Source organism: Vombatus ursinus, unplaced genomic scaffold (assembly GCF_900497805.2).
Source record: "Vombatus ursinus unplaced genomic scaffold, bare-nosed wombat genome assembly UNPS02005459.1, whole genome shotgun sequence".
Lineage (NCBI taxonomy): Eukaryota > Metazoa > Chordata > Mammalia > Diprotodontia > Vombatidae > Vombatus > Vombatus ursinus.
In genome coordinates this window covers 8,981,013-8,998,459 of record NW_020945237.1, presented here as the reverse complement: position 1 = coordinate 8,998,459, position 17,447 = coordinate 8,981,013, and the positions used below count along the sequence as shown (strand labels likewise).

General features: G+C 40.9%; 1 protein-coding gene across 1 annotated transcript in view; it reads left to right on the top strand.

Moving 5' to 3' along the window:
* Positions 1-514: 514 nt before the first annotated feature.
* Positions 515-17,447, top strand: part of ST8SIA6 (ST8 alpha-N-acetyl-neuraminide alpha-2,8-sialyltransferase 6) — a 117,058-nt gene continuing 100,125 nt past the window's right edge. The window contains exons 1-2 of the mRNA XM_027847902.1: positions 515-747; positions 1,176-1,274. Coding sequence (XP_027703703.1) covers positions 515-747; positions 1,176-1,274 — 332 coding nt within the window. The remainder of the gene's footprint in view (positions 748-1,175; positions 1,275-17,447) is intronic.

Genomic DNA, 17,447 nt, shown 5'->3' with positions numbered 1-17,447 from the left:
AGACTCCAGTGCCTCCCGTGTTGCTACCTGTCCTACAGCTTATCCCATTAGAATGTAAACTCCTCGAGGTCAGGGACTATTTTTCTGCTTGCTCCAGAGCTCAGTAATGTTTGGCACACAGTAAGCGCTTAAAACAATGCTTCTTGGTTTGCCTGGAACTTTGGACCCTCTTGAATGTCTAATCCGAGATTGGGGGTAGGGGAGAGCTGCAGGGAGGGGGTGACCACTCAGGAGAAGTTCGCTCACCCCCAGCCCCTTCTCCTTCGCCACCCCACCGCCCTAGGCCGAGAGGACAGAGAGAAGGTTGGGTGCCAGCCCCGGCCCTCCCCGCAGCCCCAGCGCCCTCGGGCCAAGGCTGGGGCCAGGCGCGCCAGAGGGCTCCGCGCCCCGGAGAGCGAGAGCGGGCGGCCGGCGAGCGCCCCATAGGGGGCGGCTGGGGGGCGGCGGCGCTCGCTCGCTCGCTGGCTCCCCGGCGCTCGGGAGCCGTCGCTGCCGCCACTGTCGCCGCCCCTCGATGCCGCCGCCGCCTTTAAATGCTCGGGCTTGGCGTCGCCGCTGGTGCGGCGGCGGCGGGGGCGGCGGCGGCGGCGGCGGGCTGGGCAGGGCTCCGGCTCCTCGGCGCTGGCGGCAGCGGCGGCGGCTGCTGCTCAGGATGAGGGCTGCCGTCGCTCTGCTCACCATGCTCGCCAGCCTGCTCCTCTTCCTGTACCTGCTGTGGCTCACCGCCGACGGGCCCCTGAGCTCCAGGTAGAGGGGGCGCCGCGCGTCCCCCTGCCCCGCCGCCCTCCGGGCGCTCCCCTTCGCTGTCCCCGTCCTCGGGGCGCGGACCTTCGGAGCCCGGGAGCGGGAGGCGGCGGAGTCGGGACAAACCCCGGGGACGTCTGACACCTGGGGAGGGGCGGACGCCAGCGGGTCCAGAGGGACGGAGGGGCGACCCACCGGGATGGGGAGGCTCCGGGGGCGCTGCGAGGGCAGGAGGGGGCGCTGCGAGGGCAGGAGGGGACCCTCCACCTCCCCGACTCTGCACTGTGGTGCTGCCCTCCGCAAACCCTGCGGGCTCCCCGGTGCAGGCTGGCTCTGAGTGAGGCGTCCGCCGATGCTCGGGAGAAGCCGCCGAGCCGGAGACGAGCTCCTCCTGCCCGTGTTTGACAACTTAGTTTCCTTCCCTTCCCCAGGGACTGGAAAGGCGAAGCCAAGAAAGCCGTCAACTTTAGCCCCGAAATGCCCAGGAAGCTGAGTTTCCCTTTTGCACCGACCGCCCTCTCCGCGAACAGGTACGGGCAGGAGAGGAGGGAGGCTGCGGGAGGGCAGGGGCTGTGGGTAGGCTCGTGGCTCCGGGGCCGGGACTCTCCTCCCGTGCCCAAAGAATGCACCTCAGGGTGTCCCGGCGGGAGGTCGGGGGCCGGTCCGTGTGTCTGGGACATCTCGGTTCTAAACTGGGACCAGTCAGGACCACGCTCTCACCCTGCTCAGCTGCTCTCCTCGTCCAGGGACAGAATAAAACAGACCACATACCACCCTGAATGCCCCATTCCCTAAAATCAGTGATAGTGTTGGTGGACAGTTAAAAAAAACAAACAAACAAACCGGTTTATATCTCTTGGTGGGTTTTGCTTATTTTTTTTCTTTGTCTTCCATAACTAAAGATGTGGCTGCTTTGGGCATAGATGTAACGGTGGAGTAAAAATTAATTTGTATTTAACATTTGTCCTCTGACAAAGTAGAAATTAGGTTTTAAAATGCCCCGTCATTTGTGTGTGTGCGCGTGTGTGTGCGCGTGTGTGTGAGTGTGTGTGTGTGTGTGTGTGTGTGTGTGTGTGTGTGAGAGAGAGAGAGAGAGAGAGAGAGAGTATTCATCCACACGCAATGTGTTTTAGGGATTCTTTTTATTTTTGTTATTATTATAAATGTTCACATTGGCGTCATGTAGCTCCAAGCTTCAGAATAGCTCAAGGTGAGTGTGGTCTTCTGCTTTTTAAAATGAGTGTCTGGTTAGATGTGAAAATCCAGCTACAGTTGGATGGTGTTGGTGCTGAGGTCCCCTTTTCCCTCACCCACCCACCCACACACACACCCAGAAAAGATGATCACCAACCCTTTTTTTTTAAAGGAATGTAATCTATATAACTTTTTGAATATTTGCTTTTCTGCTTTCATTAACCATCTAGAACTAATAAGATTACAGAAATCCCAATTTTTCTGTGTTCAGAACACTTTAAAGGCACCTTGGAAGCCTGGTTTCTAGAATCATCTGAAATTACACTTAAATTCTTCCTGTCTGTCTTTCTCTGGGTTCTTTAATCCTTCGTCTTCTTCCTAAGGCACCTTAATTTTTCCCCCTTATGTATTTTGCTCACCCCTCTCTGCACCCCCACCCCCCACCCCTTAGCCAGTTTGCTTTATTGCTTCCCCTGTTCAGGACAGCGTTCTGGGCCCTTTCATTACTGCTAGTCTCAGGTTTGTGGTTTTCATCTTTCTTCCCCCGGCTCTCCTATGATATGTTTGTCTAGCTACTATGATCTGTGGGAAAGCTGCAGAAAAAAAATTGACTAGAAGTGTTGGCAGAGAGCACTTCAGAGAGTGAGGCTGTGGAGTCAGTTCCAATTTGCTATCAGCACATTTACAACTGAACAGAGAAGCAGAGGTGAACTGCGAGGAGGGAAAGATGGGGGGAAAGAACTGTATCTGTGCCCTTGCCATTTTGGGGTGAAGAGGGAAAGGGGAGAAGGAATCTATGAAGAAATCCTGCCCCTATTGTCCATCTGCTGTAACTGAGGTTGAAGAGGGAGCTGTGTTTCCTTTAACGCTCATATAATACCGATAATGATTTCTGAATTTGGCACAGTGCTTTCCTTTATACAGAGGCCACTATCTCTCTCTCTCTCTCTGTCTCTCTCTCTCTGTCTTTCTTTCTTTTTACTTGAAATGTATGTTAAACGGACAATACAGTTCATAAGAGCAGCAGACGTGAATGAAGATGGCTAAATCCTCGAGAATCAAGGTTATTTGGGGGTTGTGTGGGCTCATATCTTGTGTGCTGCACTCTCCATTAATGGTTTCTCTGAATGAGAAGGAATATGAAGAAAGAAAGAATGACTGCCTGGTGGGTGGGAAGGAGGAAATTGTCTCAGGGTTTATTGGCAGCAGAAAACATTCAAAGATAAGGGACAGTACAAAGAGGAATAATGAGGCAAAGAGGCTAGGACATGGAGCAGACGGGATATGGAGAGGAGAAAAGGAAGGAGATAAATATATCTCCTGAATTGCCAGATGTAACATTTCTTTTCAGAGTTAGGAGAGTTTAGCTGCTATGTAATACAAGGGTTCAAAGATTATATAGACATCTCAGTTGAGGGCAAGAAGGAAGGAATTTTAAAGAAGTCACTGATGGTTTAGATAAACTTTAGGAAAAATTCCTCAAGTCTCCCACCCCCAACAGTATGTTTTAAAGTACATTTGTCTCTGCATATTAATGTTATTAGTCTATCTACTTACTCTACCAGAATCACAGAATTTTAGAGTTTCTTAGAAGGGACCTCAGCAGCCATCTAGTTCAACCTATCCTGGACAAAGAATGAGTGCCCACTGTAGCATACCTGACAGATGATTAGTCAATCTCTTGAAGACATCCAATGAGGGGGAAGGGCAACCCATTCAACTTCTAGGTAGTTCCGAGGGTGGACTGGTAAATGTTTAACAATCATCTCTCTCAAAAAAAAAAAAACCAAAAAACAAAGTTTAATCTGCATTATTGCTAAGACTTTCTGATCACTTTCTTATCTAGACAATTAAAAAAAAAACACAATAAATCCAGGCCTGATTCATAGAATTTGCTGATTTCTGAAGTGTAAGTGCTCATACTGAAAATTTAACAGTCTGCTACAGCTGGTTAGAGCTGGCTTCAGAACACTTCTGGATAGTTCTAACCATTAGGTTTTTCCTGGCAGAAAGCTTAAATTTCCAACTTTGCAACTTCTAATCATTGCTCCTGTTTCTGTCTTTTGGAGGCCGAATAGAATAAGACCAACAGTTTCTATAGGAAGCCCTTTAGATACTTAAAAATTGCTATCGGTTTACTTCCACGCTCCGTCCCCTGGCCAAGTCTTTTCCTCCATGAGTTAACAATCTTGAGTTCCTGCAAACAATCCTTATATGGCATAGGCTCCAAGCCTTTATAATCCTGGTTGCCTTCCTTTGGACAATCTCCAGTTTATCTATATTCTTGCTATATGGTACTGACCAGAAACTCCTCCAATACTTATCCTTGACACCAGGGCAGAATATGATATGGCTATCATATCATTGCTCCTGGAAGCTATGTCTTTCTTAATGCAGCCAAGATCCCATTAGCTTTTTTGGCTGCCACATGAGTCAATCAATCAATTAATCAAAAAGCATTTATTAAGCTCTTGCCAGGTAGTGTTAAGTGCTGGGGATACGAAAAGAAAATGAAACAGTCCCTTTCCTTCCCCTCATATCGTTGTTCATATTGACTTTGCCATTCATTAAAAACTTAAGATCTTTTTTTCCCCCAAACTCCTGCCTAAGAATTTCTCTCTCATCCTGTATTTGTGATTTTTGAGCCCAATCGTAAAGACTTTACATTTATACCTTTTAAATCTCAACTAAATAGATTCAGCCCAGTGTTCTAGCCTGTCAGATGTTTTTGGATTCTGATTCTATCAACAAATGGGTTACTATCCCTGCTAGCTTTGTGTCATCTTCAAATCTGATAAATATGCCATCTGTGCCTTTCTCTAAGCCATTGATAAAAATATCAAACATCACATCGCTAACCAATGTTAGCAGATCCCTGAGGCACTCCCCTGGAGACCTTCTGCTCAAGTGATCATTCGTGGCTATTCTGAATCTGCCCATTCAACTAGTTTTGGGCTCATCCAGTTTCGCTGTAGTCTAGCTCCCATTTCTTCATCTTATCCACAAAAATAGCATGTGATACTTTATCAAACACATTGCTAAAATCTAGGTAAACTGTACTCTAATTTGCCAACTTAGTAACCCTTCCAAAGGGGGGAGATAGGGTTAGTTTGTCATTATTTGTTCTTCATGAAATCATGTTGATTCTTTGTGAGTAAGTTTTGTTGCCTCCTTTTCATCTTTAATGATTCCTTCTAGAATTTTTGCCAGGAATAAAAGTCAAACTCACTTGGCCTAGAGTTCAGTGTCTTTGTTCTCTTCCCCTTTTTTTGAAAACTGGTACCTTTGCCCTTCTCCAGTAGTGTAGTACTTAATCCACCCCCCAAGATCTTTTAAATATGGCTGATGTTGTTGAATCATTTCAGTCGTGTCCAACTCTTCCTGACCCCATTTGGAGTTTTCTTGGCTGGAGTGGTTTGCCATTTCCTTCTCCAGCTCATTTGACAGATGAAGAAACCGAAGCAAACAGGGTTAAGTGACTTGCCCAGAGTCACACAGCTTAGTAAGTGTCTGAGGCTCGATTTGAACTCAAGTCTTCCTGACTCCAGACACTGTGTTCCATCTACTGCACCACCTAGCTGACCCCCAAACATGACTGATAGGGACCCAGTAATCAGAACTGACAATTCTTTCAGTACCTGAAAATGTAATGGACTGGGTGAGTTGAATTCAACAGTACTATTTAGGTATTTTTAAAAAACAAACCTATTTCTTTATTTATATTCAATAATAACCTCCACCACCACCCCCCACTAGCCATTTTGCCCTTTCTAGTCCAAAGGTCATCCATTCTCTTTAGCAGAAAAAAACAGAAGCAGAATAAGTATGAAATAGTCTTCTTTCTCCTACCAGTTATCAACATCCCATCTGCCCTCCATAGCAGTCCTAGCCTTATTTTGGTCTTCCTCTTTTCCTCAAAAAAATATAAAAAACAACAACCTCTTTTTGTCATCCTTAACATTCTTCAAAGGCTTTAGTGCTCCTTCCATTATTATTTTAAAGAATAATTTTATGAATATTTTTATGTCAACTTCATTTCTGAATATATTCCCTCTCTTCCTCTCTCCACTCAGCCTTCCTTTGAAAGAAGAAAGGAGGTGGGGGAGGGGAGGAGAAGGCAGTTAAGCAAAACTAATCCAAACCTCAACTAAACCTAACTGTGTATACACTTATAGGGTTCCATCCCTCCAAAGAAGGGGGGGGGTTCATTTTTCTTATTTCTTCTCTATGACCAAGCGTGGTCCTGAAATTGTTGTTACAGGACCATGATATGCTTTTTTTGGTTCATTTTCTATTCCCTGCCTTCCATATTCTATATATAACTTTAAGAGTCTAAGTTGACTGGTAAATTCTTCATGCATCCATATTGGTCTCTTCCTATGACTCCCAATTTTCCGTACCATTGGAATTGCTTTCTTTTGTATTTTCAAAATTTCATTCTTGACAATTTAATATACCTCCTGGGCTGGCTTCCCCTATGCAACTTTAGTCCATGAGATCCTACAGATAAATCAACCAATCAACAACCATTTAGTAAGTAGCTGCAAATGCTAGGCACAGGGGATACAGACAAAAGTTTGATTTTTTTTAAGAAGTCCTTGCCTTCAGTGAGCTTATATTCTGTCAGAGGAAATAACATATGAATATACATTTGGTATACACCAAATTGATTCAAGTTGATTGTGGGGAGTGGGGAGGGACAGACACTGGAAACTGGGGAATCAGGATAGGCCTAATTATAGGAAATGATACTTGGGTTGAGGTTTAAATATCTAGCAGGGTTTAGGGGATCCCTTCACGTAAACTAGGTGGAATAGAGAAGGCTAAGTGATGAAGTATATTAGTTGACAATCAGACCAGAGCACTATCCCACAGCCTGCCACTTGACCCCTCACTATATTGATTGTTATATTGAGATCTAAGGAAATCAAAAGGCTGTGTTCTTATAATTACTCATAAATGAAGAGAAATGAACAATATTTCTCATTAATTAATCAGCTAGCTCTAATCCCCCACCCCAGTTTTTGAGATAAATTGTAGAAACATCTTTTTCTACGTCTTTTGCTATCTCTCAATATCAATTCATTTAGTCTTATAGGCTTAAGTAAGCATTGACATTATTGGCTTTATATTTATTAAAAATGTTATAAACAATGTAAGAATAGATTTAGATATTTTAAAAATATATCAAAAGGAGAGAGATCACAGTCATAGCCACCTCTAACCAGGAACTGCAACTCCTGACTTTTTTTTCAACTCTGAAAATACAATCCCATCTTTCAGTTCTCTCAGAATAGCAGTCAAAGACTCTCATGAATTCTCTTTAAGATATCTTCTCCATATGATAAAAGTTAAATTTAGTTCTTTAAGGAAATACAGTTAACTTACTTGGTCTTTCAGGAAAGAAGTTCTCTTAGTCCTTTATTTTTGTATTCAGTCTCTCTCTAGACATGACTGTTACCAGTTTCTCTAGAATGACAATTAAACTGCCTCTCCTAAGATTCTCTTCCCAATTCCTTCCTCTGAATCATTTCAAGTCTGCTACCCCAAAATTTAGGCTGCATTTCAGACAATGCCCAGATTTTCACTTCTCTATTGCAGATTCTAGGATGGAGTTGCCACTTCTCTTTTTCTCCACCAAAGGGTGGGAGGGCAACATTTCTACCCCTGTAACTGGTACCCTTTCCTTTTCTTTCTTTCTTTTTTTTTTTTTTAGCATGGGAACCAGGTCCATTGACTTTATTTTTTTTAATCTTTTCTTTGCTTTAAATAGTATTTTTTTTTACCCAATTACATATCAAGAAAATTTTTAGCATTCATTAATACAAGATTTTGAGTTCCACATTTTTCTCCCTCCCTCCCTCACTCCCTCTCCTCCCTTCTTCTGAAAATGGTAGACATTTTGATATAGTTTATACATGTGCTGTCATGTAAAACATTTCCATATTCATCACAGTTGTGGAAGAAGAAACAGATCAAAACAGGAAAAAAACACAAGAAAGAATAAAGTAAGTGAAAAAAATATGCTTTGATCTGCATTCAGAGTCCATCAGTTCTTTATCTGGATGTGGATCGAATTTTCCTTCATAAGTCCTTTGTACTTGTCTTAGATCATTGTGTTGCCGAGCTGAGTCATTCATAACTGGTCATCACATTACGTTGTTGATACAGTGTACAATGTTTTCCTGGTTCTGCTCATTTCACTTTGCATCAGTTTGTACAAGTCTTTCCAGATTTTTCAGAAATCTGCCTGTTCATCTTTTCTTATTGCATAATAGTATTCCATTACATTCATAAACTACAGCTTGTTCAGCCATTCCCCAATTGATGGGCATCCCCTCAGTTTCCAATATTTTGCCACCATGAAAAGGGCAGCTATAAATATTTTTGTACATGTAGGTCCTTTCCCCTTTTTTATGATCTCTTTGGGATACAGACCTAGCAGTAGAATTGCTGGATCAAAGGGTACACACACTTTCATTGCCCTTTGGGCATAATTCCAAATTGCTCTCCAGAATGGTTGGATCAGTTCACAACTCCACCAACAGTGCATTAATGTCCCAATTTTCCCATATCCTCTCCAACATTTGTCATTTTCCTTTTTTGTAATATTAGCCAATCTGATACGCGTTTTGGTTGTTTTAATTTGCATTTCTCTAATCAAAAATTATTCAGAGTACTTCTTCATATGCCTATAGATATCTTTGATTTCTTCATCTGAAAACTGCTTGTTCATATCCTTCTACCATTTATCAATTGGGGAATGGCTTGTGTTCTCATAAATTTGACTCGGTTCTCTATATATTTGAGAAATGAGGCCTTTATCAGAGATACTTGCTGTGAAGATTGTTTCCCGGCTTTCGGCTTCCCTTCTAATCTTGGTTGTACTGGTTTTGTTTGTACAAAAGCTTTTCAATTGAATATGATCAAAATTATTTATTCTACATTTCATAATGCTCTCTATCTTGTTTGATCATGAATTCTTCCCCTCCCCATAGATCTGACAAGTGGCCTATTCCTTGCTCTTCTAATTTGATTTCCCTCCATCCTATTCTTCCTCCTGTTTGTCTTCTCTCTCCTTTCACCCTTTCCCACCTCACCAGTGTTTTGCTTCTGTCTACTACTTACACAGATCTACCGTCCCCTTTGTTGGTCCCCCTTCCCTTTACTTAATCTTCTCCCCTCCCACTTCCCTGTCATGTAAGATATATTTCTATATTCAGCTGATTGTGTATATTATTCCATCTTTGAGCCAATATTGATGAGAGTAAGGTTCAAGCAGTGCCCATCACCCACCCTCCCGTCTTTCCTTCCACTGTAATATGTCTTTCCCACCTCTTCATGTGAAATAATTTACCCCATTCTACCTTTCCCTTCCTTCTGCACCCATCGTACTCCTCTTCCTCATCCCTGAATTGTTTTGTCATTCTCTCAGATTCACCGTGTCCCCATACCCTCTGACTATGTATATGTTCTATCTATACTGTTAGTAATACAATTTTTAAGAGTCACAATCATCATCTTCCCGTGTAGGGATGTAAACAGTTTAGCTCTATTGAATCACTTACGTTTTCTTTTCCCTTTTTACCTGTTTATGCTTCCCTTGGATCTTGATATTGGAGGTCAAAGTTTTGGTTTAGTTTTGGTCTTCTCCTTATGAAGTCATGAAATCCTTCTATTTTATTGAATGACCATTTTTTCCCCTTGCTATATTATGCCTAATTTTGCCAGGTAAATGATTCTTGGTTGTTGTCCTAACTCCTTTGCCCTCTGGAACATCATGTTCCATGACCTCCAAAATTCTTTAATGTTGCAATTGCCAAATCCTGTGTAATCCTGATTGTGGCTCCCTGATAACTGAATTGTTTCTTTCTGGCCACTTGTAGTATTTTTTTCCTTAACCTGAGAGTTCTGAGATTTGGCTATAATAATATAATATAATATAATATAATATAATATAATATAATATTATATTATATAATGTATATAATGTATATAATATATTATGTAATATAATATATTATATAATATTATATATATAATATAATATAAAAAATTCCTTGGAATTTTTATTTTGGGATCTCTTTCCTGAGGTGATCTGTGGAGTGTTTCAATGCCTATTTTGCCCTCTGGTTCCAGATATCAGGGCAGTTTTCCTTAATAATTTCTTTAGTGTGTGTGTGTGAGGCAATCAGGGTTAAGCGACTTGTCCAGGGTCTCACAGCTAGTAAGTGTCAAGCGTCTGAGGCCAGATTTAAACTCAGGTCCTCCTGACTCCAAGGCCAAAGCTCTATCCACTGTGCTACCTAGCTGTCCCTTTCTTCATAATTTCTTGAAAGATGCTTTCCAGTTCCTCTTTTTGATTAAGGCTTTCAGATAGTCCAGTGATTCTAATATTGTCTCTCCTGGATCTATTTTCCAGGTCAGTTCTTTTTCCCATGAAGTATTTTACATTTTCTTCCATTTTTTTCATTCTTTTGAATTTGATTGATTCATGATGTCACATAGAGTCATTATATTCCACTTGCCCAATTCTAACTTGCAAGGTGTTTTCCTCAATTAGCTTTAGTACTTTCTTTTGGCTAATTGTACTCTTTAAGGAGTTGTTTTTCTCCAGTGGATTTTTGTATCTCTTCCATTTGGCCAATTCTACTTTTTAAGCATTTCCCCAAGATGTTGATCTTTTTTTTCATAATTCTCTTGCACTACTCTCATTTCTTTTCCCAGTTTTTCTTCTGCCTCTCTTATATGATTTTTAAGCTCCTTTTTGAGCTCTTCTATGAGTTCTTTCTGGGCTTAAGACACTTCCCATTTTTCTTTGGGGTTTTGCCCATAGATGTTTTGATAGCGTTGTCCTCTACTGATTTTGTGTCTTGCCTTCCCTGACTCCATAATAACTTTCTATGCTCAAATTATTTTTTGTTGTATTTTGCTCTTTTTTTGCCTTTTTCCTTTCTCTTAAATTTGATCTCTGCTCCCAGGGTGGAATGGTCTCTATCTCAGGCTTCTTGTGCTAGTGGCTGCAGGCCCTGGCTGTTTACCTGGAGCTGTGCTGATGCTGCCCAGAGGACCATAGGAGACCCTCATGTCTGGTGCTGCACTGAGGGGGTGGAGTGGGGGAGGGTGATTGGTGCTGCTGGAGGCCACAGGGGTCTGGTAGCTTACCTGGTGCTGATCTGGGGTCCTAGGGGTAGTGTCTAGTGTGTGCTGAGGCTTGGTGGGGTGTTTCTGTGTTTCCCAGTAGCATGTGGTGGTCTGCTCTCTGGAGGCTGTCTGTTTGCCTGGGACTTGGGGTTGATGTTGGCAAGTGGCTGCATGTTTGCTTAGGCATCCAAAGGGTTGGTGGCTACCTGTTTCCTGGGGGCTGTACTGCAGCACTTGGAGGTCTGGCTACTGGAAGATGCCTGCCTGCCTGCCAGGGGCTGTGCTGGAACACAGCTGCTTCTTGGAGCTGGAGTCTGCCTGTTCCCCTGGCTGTGCTAAGGCGTTTGGTGGGTCCTGATGTTGGTGTTTGCCGGTTCCACCACACTGGGACTCAGCATCTCCTGCTGGCTTGCTGAGGTAGGGCTTGCTGCTGATGTTTCCAGTTCTGTACTGTGCTCCCCTTTCACTGGAGTGAGACAGACCTTTCTTGCCAATCCTCTAAGTTTCTTGGGCTAAAAGTCTTTTTGCTTTCTACTGTTCCAGGATTTGTTTGAGGGCTCTATTTTATGGTTGTTTGGAGGTGTGTATGGGAGAGTTACAGTGATTTACTGCTTACTCTGCCATCTTGGCTCCCAGAAGTTGATATCCACTGGTACCCTTTTCTTTGAAGCCACTCTCTTTGGAACCAGGGGACATCTGGAACCTCTTAATTTTAAAGTATACCCAGAACCCCTACATTTTTTCATTTGATGTTACATTTACTTAGCCTGCATTTTGTATTTTTGATTTCTTTAATTTATTTATTCTTTTGGATATCCACTCTTTACCCCTACTCTTGTTAACTCTTTTTACCTTTGTTTCCTACAGTCTCTATTTTAGGGTTCATTTCTTCACCTTGTCTTTGATTATTCAGGAAATGCTTTCTACACCTCACCTTTTGTGCTTTGGTGTCCACCCTATATTCTTTACATTGTGCACGTGTCTCCACATTTTGTGATTTGGAGGTTCACCCAAGCACTTCGGAATTTTACGTTTTAGGGCTACCCCTGCTACCCAACCACCTTTATTATTGGAGTGTATCAAATGACCCCATTTTATGATTTGGGGGCTCAAATTAAACCTTGCCATTTTCTGATTATGGCATTATTGATGCATCCAGGACATTCTTACCCAGAATGTAGTACTTAACTTTAACATCTTGCATCCTTTGCAAAGGTTCTATTCATGGTGAGATTTGAGAGTATAATCAGTTAATTATTGTGGTGGATTTTATTCAGTACAGTAAAATCATTTAAAATAATATATGATTCCATAGTTTTAAAATGTATTGCATGTATACTTTAATAAAATATAGCATAGTGTTTGGTTGGGGAAAGATGAATTAAAAATAGTATGTAAAAATCATATCTTAAAACTAAATGTAAAAGAACAAGTATGTCCCCAAAGATTTGAGAAAATATCTTCACCTACTTCTTTGCATTGGTTGGAAGCCCATGAGTATGAAACATGACATATATTTTCAGGGTTTTTTTCTACATATTGATTAGTTTTACTGATTTTTTCCTCTTTATTTTTTTTTTAAAAAACTTCTTTGTTATATGTTATATATATATGTTATATGCTCTCTGGGAGGGAGGGAGAGATATAGGCAATATAATTTCAGAAGATATCCATAAAGATTTGTTTTTTTAAAAAAAGCTATATGCTAAAAATTCAAAGCTGCTCTTACAATGAACTTGATTACTTTTAAATTTTTTGTACATAGGGGGTGCAGAACTGGCCCTGGAGTCAGGAAGACCTGGGTTTGAATTCAGTCCATATTTGTCTTCTATGTGCCTCATTATTAACATTTGAATGCAAGTGCTTTCCGCCTTTCTTTGTATTTCTAACACTTAGCACAGTGCCAGCAATGTAGTAATTAAGCATTTAAATGCTTGTTAAGTGTTGACTGCCTCTGACATTCCTGACTCTGTGACCCTGGTCAATCACTTAACTTCTCAGTGGACCCAGCTGATTCCCTAATGGAATAGTATCTTTGCAGGAAAGCCATGTATTAGATTCAAAAAGTGTATTTTGTCTCATTTTTATTTGGAAAAGAGTAACAGTCGAGAGAGGTACTAATAGAATGAGTGTCCAGAATGACGCAGTTGGTAGTTTCATTGTACTCTGTCCTGATCAGACCAAATCTGGAGTTGTTGCATTCAATTCTAACCATCATAGTAGATGAGGGACATTGGCAAATTTGAAATCAGACCAGAGAAAGACAGGTAGAATCATTGGGGGATTCAGGATCATGCCAAACCGAGATCTCTTTATTTGGAGAACAGAAGTAGAGAAAGTTGCCTTTTAAAGTACTTGAACATCTACATTAGGGAGGAATTATTGTTTTTCTTACCTCAAAAGAGCAGGAGAAGGACCAATGATTAAGAAGTAGCAAAGTAGATTCAGACTGGCTATACGTTTGTGGTTTGCCCTTCATTCTTGAAGAGGACCATGACATCAGGGAGATGATGACATGACTTGCAATTGACTTTGATTTGAGTGAGGGAGGGCTGTGCAAAGTCACCAGCCTCACTTTCTCCTCCAGAGTCATCTGGGTCCCATGTCCAGATATCTATCAGGATGACTGGAGATGGCCCAGGATGCAGTGGAAAACCTTGGCCCTTTTAAGCTAAGGTCTTTTCAGGTTCTCACTTCCAGTGAAGCAACACCCATTCAGTGAAAAGACCTCTTTAAGAAGTGAGTCAAGGGATGGCCCCTTTAATAAAAAGAGAAAGTCAAACTGGGAGAGGAGGACCCTCAGAGTTGCTGGCCAAAAGAGAAACAGTTACTATTTACATTCACTCTGAACTAGGAGGGCCCCAAAAAATAGCCATTAAGTGGTGCTCGGACAGAGACCTATTGTTGTCCAGTCCATGAGATACAGAGTGAATAGAAAAACAACGGAACAAATGAGAGCCATTCAGAAGTGGAATGGGGGTGTTGATTCAGCATTAAGACAACCATAAACATAATCAACCATATTCATATTAAAAACAATAAAATCATTCGATCATATCATTAGATGCAGAGAAAGATTTTGACAAAATACAACACTCCCTTTATGTTGAAAAATAAAAAGCATTAGAATTTAATGTCCCATTCCTTAGTATGGTAAAGAGTGGCTACCTAGCAATACAGTGGGATGCTGTGGGAGGCTGTGAGCTTTCTGTAACTGCAGGTCTTCAGGTAGAAGTTGGACGACCATTTGTTGGGCATGTTATATGTTGGTCTAGTAGAGCTCTAAGGTAGAGAACTCCCTCGAAGCTCTGAGACTGTTTGATTACGGGCAGCTTTTGAGAGTATTTCAAAGGTGAGTCTTCCAAAAAGTTGGTTCTTTTATGTGATTATGTTGAAGGTTACTTTTTCTTTTTCACTGAATTAGTGATTCCACTGGTTATAGGGAACTAACTCCTGACGAGGAAACCCTCTACAAATGTGGGTGGGTAATTCTTCTGCAACTCAGATTCACAGAGAATTGTCTAGGACAGGGGTGGGGATGCAGAAAAGTTAAGTGACTTGCTTAAGGTCACACAGTCAGTATGTTTCAGGGGTGAGACTTGAACCCATTTCTTCCAGATTCAGACACTGACTCTCTATCCATTATACCACACTGCTTTAATTTAAAACAACAACAACAACACTATGAAATATGTTGAAATTACATGTGCGTTAAATTTCAAATTAAAAAAACCATTGCATGTATATGTTAGTATGCATATATTATGAAAAACTCTAAGTGTGTATATGCGTAGGTGAACATCTTTTGAAAAAGAGGGTACTGATCTGTATATATAAAACTTTATGACTTGAATATACAATATCTTGCATACAGTAGATGCTTAATAAGTGTTTGTTGAATTGAATTGATTCAGACATTTCTAAAGGGCAACAAAATGTGAAATTTCTCTTAGGGGACTTGTTTAATGATGTGGCAACAAGCTGAGATAATGAATTCCCAGGAGAAACAGTTTAGGTTGTTCTGGAAATGTAGGGACCAAAAACAAATAGCAGCAACAGCAAAAAAAACAACAACAACAACAAAAAAAAAAAAACACAACATATATACACACAAGGAAAAATTCTTCAGGAAAATCTAGCTCTCTGAACCTGTTGAAAATTTTCATTCTTAACAGTTATTAAAATGCAGCCACACCACAATTCTAATTCTAAGAGCATGGTTTGTTTTTGTTTTTCGTATGAGCTGGAAAGGAGCAGTGCTATTCCTTGGAGATGAAGACTAAATTGCTCAAATGATACAGACACAAGTACATAGATATGTGTATAATTTAACTGCCTCATAATAATCCCCACACTCCACTGCCCTCACCATGAGAGCGCACAGTCACTCTCGGAAATAACCCTCTGCAAGACTTCCGTGCACTTACAGAGCCAGCAAGCTTCGTTCTTATCTTGAAATATCACAGCAGAGAAGCTTTTCTCTTCACTGTGGGTAAATCAGAATTCTGAATGTCTTGGGAGAGTCTTCAGCTACAATCTGAGGCTTTAAGATCTTTCTTGTAGTCACTACCTCTGGAGAGAAGCCTTCTCACATTCAAAACAAAACTGTCACCTCAAGCCACTGAAAGCATGGTGAAACTTTGGGTTCTGTGTTTTGGGGTTTCTTTTTTGTCAGTCATGTCGAACTCTCTGTGACCCCATTTGGGATTTTCTTGGCAAAGATATTGGAGTAGATTGCCATTTCCTTCTCCAACTCATTTGACAGATGAGGAAACTGAGGCAAACAGGGTTAAGTGACTTGCTCAGGGTCACACAGCTAGCAAATGTCTGAGGCTAGATTTGAATGCAGGTTTTCCTAACTCCAGGGACACCGTTCTGTCCACCACACCACCTAGCTGCCCCTAAAACCTTGTTACTGAACTCCAAAAAAAATTAGAATGAGATCCCTCAGTCCTTCTACCAGCAATTCTGTTTCCTGAATCAATGGGGGCGAGGGGGATGGGTATCTCTTCAGATGTTCTACTTTGCTAAGCTGCAATTGTCTCCCTACTCAGTTTAATGATTTATGTCCCTTGCTCCCCATCCCAATTTGTCCATGTTCATAAGGTTTTCCCTACAGTTTATAGTTAGTCCAATGAACAAATATATTAACTACATTTGTATCAATTTTCCCCAAAAAAGGAAGTTTTTATCTAAATAATTTTATCCAAATCCATTTATCAAAGCCAATTTTCCTCTTGAAAAGATGTTATCAATGCATTGTTGATGGAGTTATGAACTGATTCAACCATTCTGTAGAGCAATTTAGAACTATGCCCAAAGGGCTATAAAATCATGCGTGCCTTTTGACCTAGCAATACTACTACTAGGTCTGTATCCCAAAAGAGATTTAAAAAAAAGAAAAAGACCTATATGCAAAAAAATATTTATGGCAGCTCTTTTCTGGGGTTAAAGAATTAGAAGTTGAGGGGATGCCCATCAATTGGGGAATAGTTGAACAAGTTGTGGTATGTGGTTATGATGGAATGCTATTGTACTTTAAGAAATGATGAGCAGGATGCTCTCAGAAAAACCTGGAAAGACTTGCATGGGCTGACACAGAGTGAAATGTGCTGTGTACAAACTAATAGTAATATGATCAGCTGTGAATGGCTTAGCTATTCTCAGCAATACAACAATCCAAGACAACTCTGAAGGACTTATGATGAAAAATGTTACCCATTCCCATAAAAAAACTGTTGGTGTCTGAATACAGATTGAAGCATACTTTTTTAAACTTTCTTTATTTTTCTTGAGTTTTTTTTTTCTGTTTTCTTTCACGATGTGACTATTATGAATATGTTTTGCATGACTATACATGTATAACCTATGTGGAATTGCTTGCTTTCTCAGTGAGGGGGAGGGAGGAAAGGAGAGATTTTGAAACTCAAAGTTTTAAAAACAAATGTTAAAAATTATTTTTACATGTAACTGGGGAAAAATAAAATACTAACTAAAAGCTTAAAAAAAGAAAAAATTGAAAATACTAAATTCATATTTTAACTCCATATTTTCAAACTATTTGATGTGTACTATAATGCTATCATACAAATATTATGCTAATGATAAAGTCCTCACAGAAAGACATCATATAAATTTAAAATAATAATTCCATAATCTCTGGAAAAGCAATAAATGTCATAGCTATATTCACCAAAAAAAGAGATATATCAAAAAAGTAATGACTGGCATGTACAATAAATTTTTATCACTATATGACTGTACTTGGCACAGCGTTGGAGGGGAAGCTGATCTTGAATGTGGGCATTGAGATAGAGGTTTTTGTTGCTACCTTCTAAATTTCAGTACCTTGCTACCAAACTCTG